Source organism: Corythoichthys intestinalis, chromosome 12 (assembly GCF_030265065.1).
Source record: "Corythoichthys intestinalis isolate RoL2023-P3 chromosome 12, ASM3026506v1, whole genome shotgun sequence".
Lineage (NCBI taxonomy): Eukaryota > Metazoa > Chordata > Actinopteri > Syngnathiformes > Syngnathidae > Corythoichthys > Corythoichthys intestinalis.
The window spans coordinates 49,954,779-49,972,428 of NC_080406.1; the positions used below are offsets into that span (position 1 = coordinate 49,954,779).

A 17,650-nucleotide genomic window follows, 5' to 3' on the forward strand; every position below is an offset into this window, starting at 1 on the left:
CCTTTACTATAAACTCCCAAACTTGGAAAAACCATCTGCTGTCTCTTGTTGCAAAGGAGTAACTACATGATTATATTTGTGGCAATGACTGGTTGAATTCAGCAACGTTGTTTGTCGCAATTTTGTGACTATAGCGCTGAAAACATTTTAGATATTATTTCATAATGACAGCTCTGCTTTGCAGCGTACTGGAAAAGCTGAAGTCTTTGGTCACAATGAACGAAAACTTAAAACTTCAAGAACAGGAGTTCCGTATACACTGTAAAGTAAGTAAATGACCAATTCTCATGACTTAGTTTTACTCCGATACACCTAACATGTTATTGTTACTATTTTGTTGGAATATATTTGTATATTGTTTTGTTTTTTTCATACAATGTCCAGGATGAGATGATCCGTCTACAACAGGGTATTGAGGACTTGCGGACATCATTTGGACTGGGTAAAGAGGAGGAGAAGGTAAGTTAAAAGGTGGGAAGTATGTACACAGGAGAGCCACTAATTCGTTGTTCAGCTTGTCGGCGGATTTTTTTTTTTGAGTGGGTGGTAGAACTGTATGTAATATTTGCAGATAACACTTAAAATCTTATAATCGTAAATGGTGAGGTCTGGGGATCTTGCAAGCCAAGCGCAAGGTCTACACTTCAGACATATCGAGTAAGGGGCCACAAAATATTTTCCCGTTGCCCGCAAATTTGAGACCGCAGCTGTATGCAATTTAAATACAAGTAGTCCCCGGGTTACAAATGAGTTCCGTTCCTACGCTGGCGACGTAACCCGAATTTCCGCGTAAGTCAAATGAGCCCTTTAAGTACTCCTAAATACCGCCCAAATCTCAAAATAACTATCCAAAAACATGATTTATACGTCATTGTACTGTCTCCCCCAAGACGTTAGAGCTAAGTACAAGCTAGACAGTAGAGGTGTGCATCGACACCGCCCTCACGATTCGATTCGATTACGATTCGGAAGGCCACGATTCGATTCGATTCGGTTAGATTCGGCAATGCATTGCGATGCATTAAAGCCTGGGATGCATTAAAATTCTAAAGCAAAGCATATTTTTTGTGAATCATGAGCCAACACAAGCGGACAGACATTAAACAACTTTTTATTGGCTCTTGTGTCACTCCTGGTCGAAGTCAAATGAAAATAGTATACTTTCATATATATCTTTAAAAAAAAAAAAAATCAGATCACAGCATTTAATTAGTGCTTATAATGAGACCAGGGCTTTCTCTTTTTTTTTTTTTTTACACACAGTAGCAGCCTTTCACACAGTGCAACAACTCCTGTGCAAAATCAGTAATAACAGTCACTGTATTTTAGTCACAACGACCCATCAATAAAAATATTCAAGTAAATATTAAAGAAAACGACAAAGAAAATATTGTAGTGCAGCAGCATCTTTATCGCAATATCAATCCAGGGATCAGTTCAGTTGCAAACAAAACATCAACTAAATTGCAATGTAGAACAAAAGTAAAATGTAGGCCTAGCCAATCTTATATCTATAATATTTCTCGCTCCCTCTTTCTCCGTTTCAGCCATTGTTCTGTTATGTCCTATCTCTCTGCTCTCTCGATTACAACTGCGCTTGTCTGTGACGTTACTCCGGTAAGGAAGCGGATTTGGGTTCCTCGTCCCCCCTGCATAGAGGTTAGATCTTGTGCCCGAACCCGACCCGACCCGACCCGAAATGTTAAGCATTCACGTTTCGGTGGGTCGGGTCGGGCCGCCGCGCCGGACTAATAAAGTATTTAAAAAAAAAAAAAAAAAAATGCGCAGAGGGCTTTTTCTTCTTCTCCTCCCGTTATTTCGTTGTGTGAATGCTTTTATAATTCTCATAAATATATGTAGACTATTTAAATATTGAGTAAACTTGTGTTTTTTTCCTGCCAACTGAGAATTCGTTACGAAAGACTTTTATTTACGCACACAAAGGCAATTGTGGTCCTTTTGAATCTTCTCCTCTGTGTGTCTGTAAAACCGTTTTTTTTTTTTTTTTTTAATCAAACTTTCCCAGCGTTATTTCGTTGTGTAAATGCTTCTATAAATTTCATAAAAATATGTAGACTATTTAAATATTGAGTAAACTTGCGTTTTTTTCCTGCCAACTGAGAATTTGTTAGGAAAGACACTTTTATTTATGCACACAAAGGCAAATGTGATCCTTTCGAATCTTCTCCTCTGTGTGTCTACAAAACCGTGTTTTTTTTATATTAAACTTTCCCAGCGTTATTTCGTTGTGTAAAAATATGTAGACTATTTAAACAGTAAGAAAACTTGAAGAAATGAAAATAAATTGCAGCTGCTCCTGCTGCGTTTTTTTTTTCCGCATCACTCTGCTCGGGCATGCAAATCTATAGTTAATTGATCTGGCCGGTCGGGCTTCAATACCAACGGACCGTGTCGGGTTGGGCTGGAATTTTTTAGGCACAATCTAACCTCTACGGGCTTGCTTTGAATGTAAAGTAGCGCTCTCTACAGGTAAACATGAGAATAACAATACAAATGGGGAAACCAAATCCATTGCATCACCGGAATTGCGCAGGGAAGATTTTTGAACGTACTTATATATTTTAAAATGCGCTGAATCGATTCAGCGTGTTGCCCGCATCGAATCGAATCGTCCCTGCCCCGCATCGGGATGCATCGCTGCATCGATTATTATTGACACCCTTACTAGACAGTAAGCTCCAAAATTTCGATATCAGAAGTCTGTGTGGATCACTGACTTTATTCAGCTGCCCATGACATTAACACTTGCAGAATGAAACTAAGATAAAAATGAAATTAAATCAGTTTCATCTTCAATACCAGCAATTCAAATTTGCCTTTATAACTAACTGCTGATACAGAACTAAAAATTCACACAAACCATTAGCATGTATCAGTTAGGGTTAGGGTGTTGCCTCTGTGGATGCTTCACAAGCAACAAATGTACACGCAGGCTTGCAGCTGTACTCTTTTTCTTCTCTCTCACTCGGCTGCGCTCTTCTTTGTGAACGTGCGTGCGCTCTTCTTCGTGTGCGCATATACGTTCTTTTTAGTGTGTACATGCGCGCTTACTCCCATGCCATCAGTACTACCTGTTCTACACTTCCTGCGCCAAAATAAAAGCATGCATCACAAAACAAAAAGTCAACATTATTTAGAAAAAAAAACAAACAAAAAAAACTAAAGACAGAATGGTGGACGAGTCAGGTACGTCATAACTGGGGAACTACATGTACTGCGGCGGTCATTTTGGAAAATTCTGATTTTGTGAAGCTTCTGGGGGACTGTTGTGGGTGTTTTTATTCCCCTGAAAATTATTAAAAGTCCCACACTTTTTCTTTATTGCGTTGCTCCTGGGGCGTGGCCTCCTCACTGCCTGAGCTGCCGGGGGCGGGGTGGTGTCGAGGTTTCGATCCCGCATCGCTCCCTGGTGGCTTTTCGGCGCTCTTCTTTCTTCTTCTTCCCTCCCCTCTTCTTTCTGTCCGGGTATCCTCCCTGGTCCAGGTCGCTGGCTGGGTGCCGATGGGTCGGCCTGGTATCGCTTGCTCTGGGTGGGGATCCTGTCCTGCCCTGGGCTTAATGGGCCGTGGGGGCCCGCGGTGTATCGTGTCGGTTGGGGGGGCTGCGGCAGTGGCTCGTGGACTGGGTGTGGCGAATGGTGGTGGGGATGGGTGTGGGTGGCGGTGGCGTGACCCCTCCTCCCCTCCCTGAAGGCCGGTTGATGGGGGCGCGGATGGTCTGGGGGACCTCCATGGATCCTGGTGGCCCACTTGCTGGAGCTGCAGTAGGAGGGATGGGCTGGGCTGAATCTCACCCCCGATTGGATGGGGAAGGGCCAAAGCCCTGGGGCGGCTCCCGTGCTTCATTTTCCACTCGTCTGCAGGACTATCACATGTCTGATGGGATTCACGCATGACTAGGTGCAATTAGACAAACTCAAGTAAAAAAACTATCAGTACCAGGATTAGCGATCTAGCAGGATAGAATAGGATGTCAACTAGAGCTGAAACGAGTACTCGAGCAACTCGAGTAACTCGAGTTTAAAAACTGATTCGAGTAATTTTATTCACCTCGAGTAATCGTTTATTTTGACAGCTCTAAGCATCACGTTTTGCTCAGACTACTTTTAATGCGGGACAACGCGCTGTCACGTGCGGAGAGGAAGAAGGAAAAAAAAAAACTTACTGCAGCCGACAGCCGCCACAAACGACGCCGACGTTGCTAAATACTAGCCCGCACGATGCTACGTTGGTAACAGGTACCGTCTGATGCGTCTCATAGAGATCACATGTATGTTGAAGTAGATGCGAAATGGCAGACTCAGCCGCGTCTGGGCAGCGTTAGTAAACAGCCGCCATCGTGAAGCAGTAGAGCACTAAGCGCTAATAAAGAGCGCTAAGCGCTAATAAATAAGATTAACTTTACTGTCGCTACTAGCTCACGTAACGTTAGCCCTGTGGAGGGCTAGGTTTCAATTAATTATGACCACTGTCGATGCGTGGCTAACGTGTCTTACATACAGGCTTTAACATAACATAGAATTGTGGAGTGATGAGGGTGTAAAATAAAAACTTAATCATGCTAACTATCAATTTTAGCTCAGTAGACATTGCTGGATAAAACACCAAGTAGCACTGGTCCCTAATGTGCTCCAATACAGCCTGTATCATACATTTATTTTGAACACTGCAAAAACTCAAAATCCTATCAGGATTTACAGTTTAGACTAACTTAAAACTTAACTAGAACTTAAAAATGGCTTGACACAAAGAGAAATTCAATTGAAACACGTGGGAAAAAAATCCTAACTTTTAAGTGATGTGTGTTATCAAGCGTAACGGCATTTTTAGGTAATATACAGTGGCTTGCAAAAGTATTCGGCCCCCTTGAACCTTGCAACCTTTCGCCACATTTCAGGCTTCAAACATAAAGATATAAAATTTTAATTTTTTGTCAAGAATCAACAACAAGTGGGACACAATCGTGAAGTGGAACAAAATTTATTGGATAATTTAAACTTTTTTAACAAATAAAAAACTGAAAAGTGGGGCGTGCAATATTATTCGGCCCCCTTGCGTTAATACTTTGTAGCGCCACCTTTTGCTCCAATTACAGCTGCTAGTCGCTTGGGGTATGTTTCTATCAGTTTTGCACATCGAGAGACTGACATTCTTGCAAAACAGCTCGAGCTCAGTGAGGTTGGATGGAGAGTGTTTGTGAACAGCAGTCTTCAGCTCTTTCCACAGATACTCGATTGGATTCAGGTCTGGACTTTGACTTGGCCATTCTAACACCTGGATACGTTTATTTTTGAACCATTCCATTGTAGATTTGGCTTTATGTTTTGGATCATTGTCCTGTTGGAAGATAAATCTCCGTCCCAGTCTCAGGTCTTGTGCAGATACCAACAGGTTTTCTTCCAGAATGTTCCTGTATTTGGCTGCATCCATCTTCCCGTCAATTTTAACCATCTTCCCTGTCCCTGCTGAAGAAAAGCAGGCCCAAACCATGATGCTGCCACCACCATGTTTGACAGTGGGGATGGTGTGTTCAGGGTGATGAGCTGTGTTGCTTTTACGCCAAACATATGGTTTTGCATTGTGGCCAAAAAGTTCAATTTTGGTTTCATCTGACCAGAGCACCTTCTTCCACATGTTTGGTGTGTCTCCCAGGTGGCTTGTGGCAAACTTTAAACGAGACTTTTTATGGATATCTTTGAGAAATGGCTTTCTTCTTGCCACTCTTCCATAAAGGCCAGATTTGTGCAGTGTACGACTGATTGTTGTCCTATGGACAGACTCTCCCACCTAGGCCTGAACGTTATATCGTTTAAACATCGCCATCGCGATGTGTGCATGCGCAATAGTCCCATCGCAAGGACGTGCGATAGTTTTTTCATTTCACTTTTTTTAATCCACTAACGTTTGTTTTGAGGAAGGAGCAGGAAGGACAGCCTCTCATTCCCTCCAGCTCGCAGTCATCGGCTCCTCCCCCTCCCCTGCTACAGCAGAGCGGAGGGAGGTGGGGCCGTTTTCAAAGTGAAAGCAAGCAACACGTTGAATAGGGAAGACTGTCTCCAAAAGGAGTTTTGGAAGTATTTTGGCTATCGACAAGATTATAAGGAACAAAAAACAGCCCTGTTGACAGTGCCTCGCCGTGGTTGCCTCAACAAGAAGTAATCCGTCGAACATATGGGACCATTTAAAACGCAGGTATCTATGCATTCCTGCTACGAGCCTCCCATCAGAGGCTTTTTAGTCCAGGTGGGAACATTGTTACGTGCCAACGTTCTTGTCTCAAGCCTGCAATGGTGGATAAACTAGTAGTCTTGGCCAAAAACCTATGAGACCCAGTTGAGAATTGCTGAGCAAGGAAGGTGGACGATATGCAGACAAATACATAACACAGCTGCAGGAATGTCTTTTCTTTTTATTCATGTGACAGCTATCAGGAAGGAAGGAAATTTGCGAGTTAAAATGGTTCTGTTATTCATCACAGTTATTTGCAGTTATTCAGTTCAATTATTTACAAGCTGAATTGAGTTTGTTTCTTTTATATTTAAATTAATTGTAAATCGTATTTTTCAAATAACTATAGTACAGCTGCACATAAAGTTTTGATACTTAATATTTTTGTTTAAATATTTTTAAAACTTTGTTGCAGTTTTACAGTTTTATATTGTTATATTTTGTGCAAACAACTCAGGGGATTAATGCACTTGCACTTTTATTTGACAGATTTAATATTTAAGTTCAAATATGTTGACAACTTTATTGTTGTTTTACTAAGGTTTTTATTTATTGTTATAGTTTGTGAACAACTCTTATTTGTCATATTTAATATTTTTGTTCAAATATGTTTACAACTTTGTTGTTATTTTACAGAAGTTTTTATTTATTGTTATATTTTGTCAAAAACTTGGGGGACGAATGCACCTGCTCTTTTATTTGTCATGTAATATATTTGCTGCTGTTGAAGTGTCAAATATTGTGTTCAATAAATTATCTATTTTGAGCAGACATGGCTTCCTGGATCCCTTCATACAGCAATCTTAATCATTCACTAATGAAACGGTATTATATGAATACACTGTGGTCACAGTGTGTCATGCAAAGTATTTCCAAACAGCTATTCAAGTCATCTAGTGAACATTTCTTTAAAAAAAAAAAAAAAAATATATATATATATATATATATATATATATATATATTTTTTTTTTTTTTTATTTATTACTATCGCAATATAATATCGCAATATATTGCACACCCCAAAAAAATCGCAACAATAGTTTTTTCCAATATCGTTCAGGCCTACTCCCACCTCAGCTGTAGATCTCTGCAGTTCATCCAGAGTGATCATGGGCCTCTTGGCTGCATCTCTGATCAGTTTTCTCCTTGTTTGAGAAGAAAGTTTGGAAGGACGGCCGGGTCTTGGTAGATTTGCAGTGGTCTGATGCTCCTTCCATTTCAATATGATGGCTTGCACAGTGCTCCTTGAGATGTTTAAAGCTTGGGAAATCTTTTTGTATCCAAATCCGGCTTTAAACTTCTCCACAACAGTATCTCGGACCTGCCTGGTGTGTACCTTGGTTTTCATAATGCTCTCTGCACTTTAAACAGAACCCTGAGACTATCACAGAGCAGGTGCATTTATACGGAGACTTGATTACACACAGGTGGATTCTATTTATCATCATCGGTCATTTAGGACAACATTGGATCATTCAGAGATCCTCACTGAACTTCTGGAGTGAGTTTGCTGCATTGAAAGTAAAGGGGCCGAATAATATTGCACGCCCCACTATTCAATTTTTTATTTGTTAAAAAAGTTTAAATTATCCAATAAATGTTGTTCCACTTCACGATTGTGTCCCACTTGTTGTTGATTCTTGACAAAAAAATTACATTTCATATCTTCATGTTTGAAGCCTGAAATGTGGCGAAAGGTTGCAAGATTCAAGGGGGCCGAATACTTTTGCAAGGTACTGTGTATATATATATATATATATATTTTTTTTTAAATAAGATCTAAAAGTTTTTTGAGTGAAAGCAGTGAATTAGTCTTTTTTTAATTTTTTTTTTATTCTAGTTACATCTGAGATGCAATTGTTGGCTTTTTCAACAATATACATCGAAAATAAAGACATTGATTGACTGAAAATGGTTCAAAATTAGATGAAATGTCTTGTTTTCTCATGTATATTTATAATTGCTCTTCACCTAAAAATATATTTGTTTTATCCGATTACTCGATTAATCGATCGAATTTTCAGTCGATTACTCGATTACTAAAATATTCGATAGCTGCAGCCCTAATGTCAACATATACACATTCACAAGTGTTTAACATAATACTGGGTTCTCCACTTCACATGGCTGATGTGTGTACACTTCACCCCTCCCAATCACATATCTTCCTGACCCCCTCCTCCTTTTTCTCCTTGGATATCAGGCCACCCACATGGTGTCAATTGAAAATACAATTAACTAACGGTAGAATCAATATATTCATAGTAAGTGTTGGTGTTCAATGTATTTCATGGTATTTGTACTTCTCTGTTTTGTTTCTTTTCCCCCATAATCCCTTCCTGTTCGCTGCTTTCTCCTAATAAACGAAAGACATTGAATAATCACAATGGGAGTATGTCATTCTCCCACATGATACGTTAAAACTGTTCAGACCAATAGGACACTGATTTCCATTCTCCGTGTCAAGCAGCTGAACAGCACAGGCTAAAATAAAAGAAAAGTATTAAAAGTATAAGCTTTGGCCTTGTAATCACATTTTTTTAAATACATTGTTGCCTCTTCTGTAGGAAAGGAACCAACTGATTAACAAACAGCATAATACAGACAGCGAGAAACTACAGAAGCTCCGTCTGTCAATGGTAAGATAAATTTCCCAATCCCCAGATGTAGACTTTCAGCAGAGAGGTGGATGTTGCAGAGCTGTTCTTAAGGGAGCGACAACATCATTTAGAATTCTAGCTTAAACAGAATTCATAGACAAACAACAGAATGCTTATGGTAAGTAGAGATTGCAAATCCCTGAAAATATAGTTTACTTCCCTGTCTTTAGGCTAGGAAGAATCGTGACATTGCCATTTTGCAGAGAAAGATTGATGAAGTGCCTTGCAGGGCAGAACTCACACAGTACCAGAAGCGGTTCATTGAACTTTTTTGCCAAGGTGGATCCTCTCAAATTCCCTCACTCCCATCATCAACCGATTAGCAAAAAGCTAAACAATTCATATTCCTTCTTTCCTTTTAGTTTCTGCAACACACAAGGAGACCAAACAGTTTTTCACTTTGTATAATACACTAGATGACAAGAAAGTTTATCTCGAAAAGGAGGTAAGTGTCGCCCTCATAAAAATGATAATTGATTCTGAAATGTTTTTTATATTTTTTAAATGTTTTTGCATGTCTTTCCATTTACAACTTCATGAAATTATTAAAAGCTAAATTTAAGTACAATAATCATTTTCTCCATTAGGTCAATTTGCTGAATTCCATTCATGACAACTTCCAACAGTAAGTATCATATTTCTTTTCTTTTCTATAAATCAGCCATAAACTCAGGTACCATATTGTCCGTTGGGGCACTTTGGGACCATAAATTGTACTTTTAAGCATTTTCCTTTTCTTCAGTTGTCAACGGATCTTTCAATTTACAGTAATTTTCGGACTATAAGGCACACCTCACTATAAGCCACAACCCACCAAATTTGATACGAAAACGGCATTTGTTCATAGATAAGCCGCACCAAACTATATGCCACAAAAGTCCTCAGTGTAGTGTAGTATGGGATATTTACACCAAAATGCAGTCATGTGAAAAAATTAGGACACCCCAATAAATATTCAGTTCTTTATTAAGAAATTATTACCTATCAATGTCTGATCTTGTTTTTCTTTATCACGGGAAAAGAAAGTGATTTAATTGCAGGTAAACAACAAAAATTAACATTGTTTTACTCATTAAACCAACAAAATGCGTGTTCTAACTGTTGAAAAACTTAGGACACCCAACCACCTAATAACTAGTGTTACCCCCTATGGCTGAAATAACTGCAGAGACGCTTTTTGTAGCCATCTACAAGTCTTTGACATCGGTGTGAAAGTTTGCCCCACTCCTCAAAGCAGAATACTTTCAACAGTAACTGACTGTTGAAGTGAGAGAAAAAGCATGGTATGATCAAAGGAGCTGTCTGAAGCCTTCAGGAAGAAGATTGTAGACGCTTATGAGTCTAGTAAAGGATTACAAAAGATCTCGAAATAATATAAAATCCGCTATTCCACTGTCCGGAAAATAGTCTACAAGTGGAAGACATTCAAAACAACTGCCAACATGCCCAGGTCTGGCCGTCCAAGCAAGTTCACTCCGAGAGCAGATGGCAAGATGCTAAAAGAAGTCTCCAAAAACCCTAAAATGTCATCACGGGACCTACAGCAGGCTCTTGCTACTGTTGATGGGAAAGTGCATGCCTCTACCATCAGAAAGAGACTACACAAATTTAACATTAATGGGAGTTGTGCAAGGCGGAAACTTTTGCTCACTAAGAAGAACACGAAGGCCAGACTGAAGTTTGCCAGACTGAATGTAGACAAAGACCAGGACTTCTGGAATAATGTTCTTTGGACAAATGAATCTAAAATTGAATTATTTGGACACCAGAACAGAGGACATGTCTGGCGTAAACCTAATACAGCATTCCAGGAAAAGAACTTTGTACCAACTGTGAAGCATGGAGGTGGAAGTGTCATTGTTTGGGGATGCTTCGCTGCAGCAGGACCTGGCCAGCCCATCATCATAGAATCCACCATGAATTCTATCATGTATCAGAGGGTGCTTGAGGAACATGTGAGATCATCTGTGAAAAAATTTAAAGCTGAAGCGAAACTGGACCCTGTAACATGACAATGATCCAAAACATACCAGTAAATCCACCAAGGACTTGCTGAAAAGGAAGAAATGGAAAGTCCTGAAATGGCCGAGTCAAAGCCCAGATCTTAATCGCATTGAGATGGTGCGGGGGATGACTTGAAACGGGCTGTACATACGAGAAACCCCTCAAACATCTCACTGTTGAAAGTATTCTGCATTGAGGAGTAGGGCAAACTTTCTTCAGACCGATGTCAAAGTTAACCGGTAACACTTTATTTGACAGCGGCGTCAGAAGACTGTCATGATTATGACATAACACTGTCGTGAGCATTAATGAATGCTTATGACAGATGTCATTAACTGTCATCCGGCAAATTATCTCACTTTTGAATGGATGTAAGAGATCCAAGCTGAATATAAATGGAGTTCGTGACAAAATTTGCTGGATGACACTTAATGAAATCTGTCATCAGCATTAATAAATGCCAATGACAGTGCCGTGTGATAATTATGACGGTCTTATGACGCCGCTGTCAAATAAAGTGTTACCTATTAACCCATATAAATCAACAAATAAGCCGCACTGGACTATAAGCTGCAGGATTCAAAATGAGGGAAAAACCTAGTGGTTTATAGTCTGAAAATTACGGTATACATTAGAAGGCAGTTTTTTCCCTCACTTAGCTTGTGACAAGCCGACCTTTCAAAAGCCATGACGTTTTATCCTGTGACGTCATTAGAAATAAGGAATTTTCAGAGACTGCACACTTCCAATCCTGGGACTATTTTTGTCCCCATTGACTCCCATTACAAAACACCTATTTTCAATCCAATAAATTCCTGATTTATTAAATGATGTTCTCATGTAACTGGATAAATCCATTCAATCTCTTAGACTACAGGTTGTCCCCGGGTTATGAACGAGTTCCGTTCCTATGCTGGCGACGTAACCCGAATTAGAATTAACCCTTTAAAGCAACACCAGGTAACTTTTCAACCTCTATAACATATTTTCATAACATTTGTGATGATATGTCGACTGACAACTAGTTAAATGACACCACTTTTATATCTTGAGGGGGTCTGTATCGCTTTCAGCGGCACTAATTAGCTTTGAGGAAGGTAGCAGGAACCCTATCCACAAAAAAAAAAAAAAAACTACAAATGTGCTGACTGCTTTATGGCATACGTCACTGCCCCTCTCCCCATTTATTATAAAGGCGGAAGTCGATGCTGACGCTTTGACGGGAATTCTGCAAAGATGGCAGAGAAACGGAGACAAAAAGTTTTGTCTGAGGAGGAAAAAGAAAGGGCGGCTACTAGGATATACAGAATAAACATTGGCCCGGCTTTAACTCGCTGGCGTCGTCATATGCTGTTGTTTAGCCACAACTGGATTCATTACCTAATCACTTTTCATCCATAACAGAGCTGCTGGAAACAGAAATGTTATATAATCCATCTGCAGGCGACCATCATGATTTTACGACACGATACGGATGTGCGATGGTCCTCATGGGAAATGCAGTCTTCCTTAAAGTGCGTACAACAGGAGAAAAAAAGTCGTAAATAGGATTATTATGTGACTTAGAATCATATTTTGAGACAATTCGACTATATACAACAATTTAGCAAAGCGCAGATGACGCGAAATTATTCTTTTAATCTGCCGGTTAGCCACGCCTACCATTATAGGGCTCTAGCGTCCCCAACAGATGGATGACGTCAGCGGAGTCACGATTTCTTCTGATTTAGTATGCAGCCCATTGAGGGGGAATTATTCACAACGAGGAAAACGCGACAAAGAGAGCTGCAAAATGTCATTGTTTCAGTCTCTCTACTCTAATATTTTTACAGGATATTCTTTTTATCCAAGTATTTTTCCCCAATAGCTAAATAAATGGCTTGAGAAGGACCAGCCAGCCCTATGAGGGGGAATTATTCAGAACAAGGAAAACGCGACGAAGAGAGCTGCAAAATGTCATTGTTTCAGTCTCTCTACTCCAATATTTTTCCCAAATTGCTAAATAAATGGCATGATAATGACAAATAACAGTCTTGTGCTAAATGGAATATGAAATAGTAAAAATGCATTTATTCAGGACAACATGGCAAAATTACTCCATGTTGGTCAAAACTGTCGATGTCACCCATACTGTCGCACCTCCTGAACGATATTTTATGCCACCTAAATCGAGCTTATGTCATTTCTCTTCCCCTGCTTCGGAAAATGTAAACAAACCAAGAGACGTGACAGCTAGCCGACATGCTAACCCGAACCGAGTGATGTTTCAAAGTCTTCGAAGCGGAAAATCACACATAACTAGCCCGGATAATTTCACATGACCACTGGGTTGTCGATTGTCTTCGCTAATCGGCAAACCGCCCGGCGGAGAGCAATTTACAGCTCGTTCCCCTGCTACTACGGACAGGAGAGCTCGCCGGGGCAGCGGCTGGACAATGACCGCTGAACAAACCGGCGGACGTCAGAGGAGCGTATAGCTGCCAAATGGTCAACACGAATATGGCAAAATAATACTTAATAATACTACACAGCGAAGTCGTAAACAGCGAGAGACTCAGTACACGAGGGCAGCTGCAGTTGTTGTGCAGCTAACATGTGCAGCTAAGCTAATGTGTATGAGGAGAGCTTTTTACATGCCCATCCATGATCAAACGTAAGTAGTCCTTTATTTAAAGAAAGTTTGTAGTGTTTACTTTGTAATCGCTGTATTCGCGGCTATTTTTAACTCAAAGTTGCAATTTCTGACTGAATAAGCAGAGTATAGTGCTCTCCCGGAGGGAGGATGTGCGACAAGCTGCCGGTCATCGGCCGAGGGGACAAGGCGCATGTCAGCCACAACATGCAAGCCACCTACATATTAAAATGATCCCAGAATTTGACATAATACAAAGCACGATGTTTACTCACTTCCTCGTAAGCCAAAACAAGCCCCACAGTAGTAGGGCTTGTTTTGGCCAATATCCACCAGTGAATGGGAACCTTTTTGAAACCCCAAGATTTTTCTGCAGCCGTTTGGCTGGCGTGATGCGAAAAATAAACGTATTAATCCGCAAAATCAGCTGAATCCTTAGTCCTTCTCATACAACAGTACGGCTGTAGAGTGAAGAGAACTCCGAGGTACGTCGTAACCCGGGGACTACGAGTTTATGTAAGAATGGTTTAAAAAAAAAAAAAAAAAAAAAGTTTAATGATGTGCCTAAACAACAAGGTAGAAGTAGAAATAAATTACATTAATTTCAGATTTGTGTTTTTTACTCTCAATAAAGCAGTGTCTCCAAGCTATTCCACATAGGGCTGCAGTGGGTGCAGGATTTCACTCCAATAAAACAAGACCACACCTTTTCACCATTCTGGTGTTTTATAAGTGTAATCAGTTGATTGGAGTCAGGTGCTGCTTGTTTTAGTAGAAACCACATCTGTTAAAAGGTCTGTGCTTGATCGGTATGAACAAAAACCAGGAACCACAGCGGCCTTCGAGGACCGGTTTGGAGACCCCTGCAATAAAGCATGACGATGACCAGTTGACATTTTGACATTTGTGAGCCGTTTCACCAAAACCAGATGATATTTTCAGCTGTCCTAGTTTTGACAAGCTTTCCTAAACTGCAAATAATTTTGCAATCCATATAGGTCTGGTGACGTATTTGCGTTTTTGTTTTTTGAATTTGAGGACCCTGGGTCTCCAAACCGGTCCTCAAGGGCCGCTGTGGTTCCTGGTTTTTCTTCTTATCGATCGAGCACAGTTTAACTAATGAGGTTTCAGCTAAAACAAGCAGCACTGATTGCAGTCAACACTTGTAATGCTGCATTCGAGGAAGGTGGGAAGTCGGATTTATCCCACTCGGATGTTACCAATTGCAACCTTAACCCTTTAACACCTAAGCCTATTTTGGCCGAATTTGCATGCATTTGATGTTGCGTTTATATTTCAAAGAAAAAATTGTTTACAATGGCCAAATTGGAACCCTTTTTTCAGGACACCTTGAACTTCATGTCTAAACTGTTGTTTTCTTCACTGACCAATTATAATCCACATTTTGGACCCAAAAAGACAAAAAAATCCCAAAATCTTTTTTCAAAATTTGTAATGTTGACGTCCCATTGACAACCAAACATGCTCAACCAACCGTTTTGAAGCTTGATAATATTTATTCAACTTGTTAGGATAAACATTCAATAGAAAAAAATAAGACTGAATAGTTTTATGTTTGACAATTCAACACAAACAGCAGGTATGGTCATAGGCGTTTTTGGCCTTTACACATACTATGGTCAAAACAGTCTATATAGTGTGCAAAATAGTGAGAAAAAAATTTATATATATCATCTAACACAAAAAGGGTTAGGAAGATATCGCTGTGTGAAGTTAGGTGTTGTACCCATCACCTTATCAAAAGTATATACGTACATGCAATCAAGCTTCTCGCACACACATCTACATAAAAATTGAAAATACTATAGTGAAGAAAAAATATATATAACATTGAAATAAAGTATTTTAAAAAATATTGACAAGAAGTTCCATTCAAATTTTTCAGGCATGTGACCCAATAAAGTTTTTTTTTTGTTTGTTTGTTTTTTTGTTTTTTTTTTTTTGTTTTTTGCGCACTCAATAAAGCTTCGTCTTGAACAGGTCACGGAGCTGCGTCACACACAACGTCACACAGCCTACTTTTTCGCCGTTTGCGCTCTACTGTCACTTCTACTCGCTGAGACGCCGATTCATCAGAGGAAAACAACGACAAATACGACTCATCTTCTTCCTTGAGTTAATGAAATAATGCATTAGCTTGTGCTAAATGTAGTTTTAGATTCATTCTGCACGTTTCAAAGTCGCTCGCTCAAACCAACCGGTGTTGTGCATTTTTCGGCACAACACCGGCCACTGCTTGCTTCGCATGCCTCCCTTTCAATAGTTGGCGCCTCGCTCGGAAATTTATTAAAAATGATCACATTCGGTTCGTCCTTCCTGACATCACAACGACTCTTGGGATGAGTAGTCTTTTGTGCTGCTTTCGCTTTTGAAAAAGGACAAGAAATGATGGAAATATGGAGATGGATACATGGTCCGTGCAGCATTTTATTGCATATTTATGAGTGCAATAAAACTATAAGACTCAAATGACATTATCTCCCGTTTTTCTTGACCAATTGACTTCAAATAAAAACTGGTGTGGACATCAACTTCCGCACTTTCAAACGAGACCAACCAGCGGCACGTGGGTGATGTAATTACAGCGTGACGAAGCTTCAAAGATGATATGCGTAAACGCGTCGCTGCCGACACGTTCGGTGTTAAAGGGTTAAAGTGTTCCAAGCGAATGTAAACAAAAAAGATGGCTGACGCGACAATTTGTTTTTTATTATGGCCATCAAAAGACATTTTGACCTCCAGCAAACCTGCCTTCTCGTAAGCGATCAAATAGTGGAGGAAAAACGACCGCTGAGGGATAGCACACACTGTAAACTGCCTTCTTTAGTTACATCCTTGCTGAAAGTCAATAAAAAACATCTTTTAATTCTTTAAAATAATTCACTGTGTGAGGAAAAATCCATGGCGTCTCAAATAAACTTAACTTCATTATTGTATAATCAATACGTTGTCTTGAGCACCATCTTGTCGAGTAACATCAGACTGAAATTGCACTACTTTCCCCCCCCCCCCAACTTTGCGACTAGGACCTCCCAGTTCAAGTGACATTCCAGTGATATTTTTCCCTGTCAAGGTTGGAATACTCAAACTTCCCACCTTCCTCAAAGGCAGCATGAGACAGATTGGTTGAAAGGTGTCGCCCAGTTTTGTTGGAACAAAATAGTGTACCCACTGCGGCCCTATGTGGAATAGTTTGGAGACCACTGTCTTAGACAATGACCAAATCAGAGATATGTTCGACTTTCAAAAGCCCCTGGCAAGCATCCTTTATTCCAATGAACTTCTGTCATTTTGATCTTTCATGGAAATGGTGCCACCACCCATGGCAGCTGATTTGTTTGTTTGTTTGTTTGTTTGTTTGTTTGTTTGTTTGTTTGTTTTTCTAGAGCTATGTCATCTTCAGCAGCAAAAGAACAGTTCCTAAGACAGATGGAACAGATAGTGGAAGGAATCAAACAGAGTCGTATTAAGGTATAGTTAACTTTTTTCAAGGGTAGAGATTAGTTGCCTTACCACCTTGTCACATTTCCACTTTTATTTCAAGAGCAAGAAAACACTTTATGTTTAATGGTGTAAAATTACCCCCTTATCCACCTGGGTGAACCGTAATGTACGGGCACCGAGCAGGGGTGGTCAATAGGTATCCCCACACCTGCTTGGCTGACTGTGAGCAACAAAATATCAAGGACTGCCTCCAACATCAGACGATGGATCTTAAAGGGCTATCCTTGAAATAAACACAAGTGGAACCTGTTAGTATTATTTGTGACATTTTTCTTGTTGTCCTAGTGCTTTCAGTGTCTACACTTGTTCTATGGCATTGTTTTGTGGCAGTAAAAATTGGCAAGGAACCAAAACTACCCTTTGAAATAAGTGCTAGTGAAAGTGAAATAGAGCTGCTCCCCTTAAAAGGTAATAATGGATGTGTGCTTTCTGCTTGGGTGCAGATGGAAAAGAAGAAGCAAGAGAACAAAATGAGGAGGGATCAGCTGAATGACAAATACCTGGAGCTGCTCGAGCTCCAGAGGCTTTATTTCAAAACAGTCAAAGACTTTAAAGAGGTAATAATTGTATGAAGTAAAAGA

The 17,650-nt window shown here is 40.0% G+C and overlaps 1 protein-coding gene across 2 annotated transcripts in view; it reads left to right on the forward strand.

Annotated features, from left to right (window-relative positions):
• ccdc93 (coiled-coil domain containing 93) overlaps positions 1–17,650 on the forward strand; it is a 42,930-nt gene that overhangs the window by 23,167 nt on the left and 2,113 nt on the right. Inside the window, exons 15-23 of one of the 2 annotated variants that reach the window (XM_057852673.1) lie at positions 185–266; positions 385–459; positions 8,816–8,887; positions 9,079–9,187; positions 9,271–9,353; positions 9,496–9,533; positions 16,952–17,036; positions 17,193–17,317; positions 17,513–17,626. In XM_057852673.1, the coding sequence (XP_057708656.1) occupies positions 185–266; positions 385–459; positions 8,816–8,887; positions 9,079–9,187; positions 9,271–9,353; positions 9,496–9,533; positions 16,952–17,036; positions 17,193–17,297 (649 nt within the window). In that variant the 3' untranslated portion in view covers positions 17,298–17,317; positions 17,513–17,626. Of the gene's footprint in view, positions 1–184; positions 267–384; positions 460–8,815; positions 8,888–9,078; positions 9,188–9,270; positions 9,354–9,495; positions 9,534–16,951; positions 17,037–17,192; positions 17,318–17,512; positions 17,627–17,650 lie in introns of those variants that run through there. The other variant, XM_057852672.1, reaches the window with a different exon arrangement.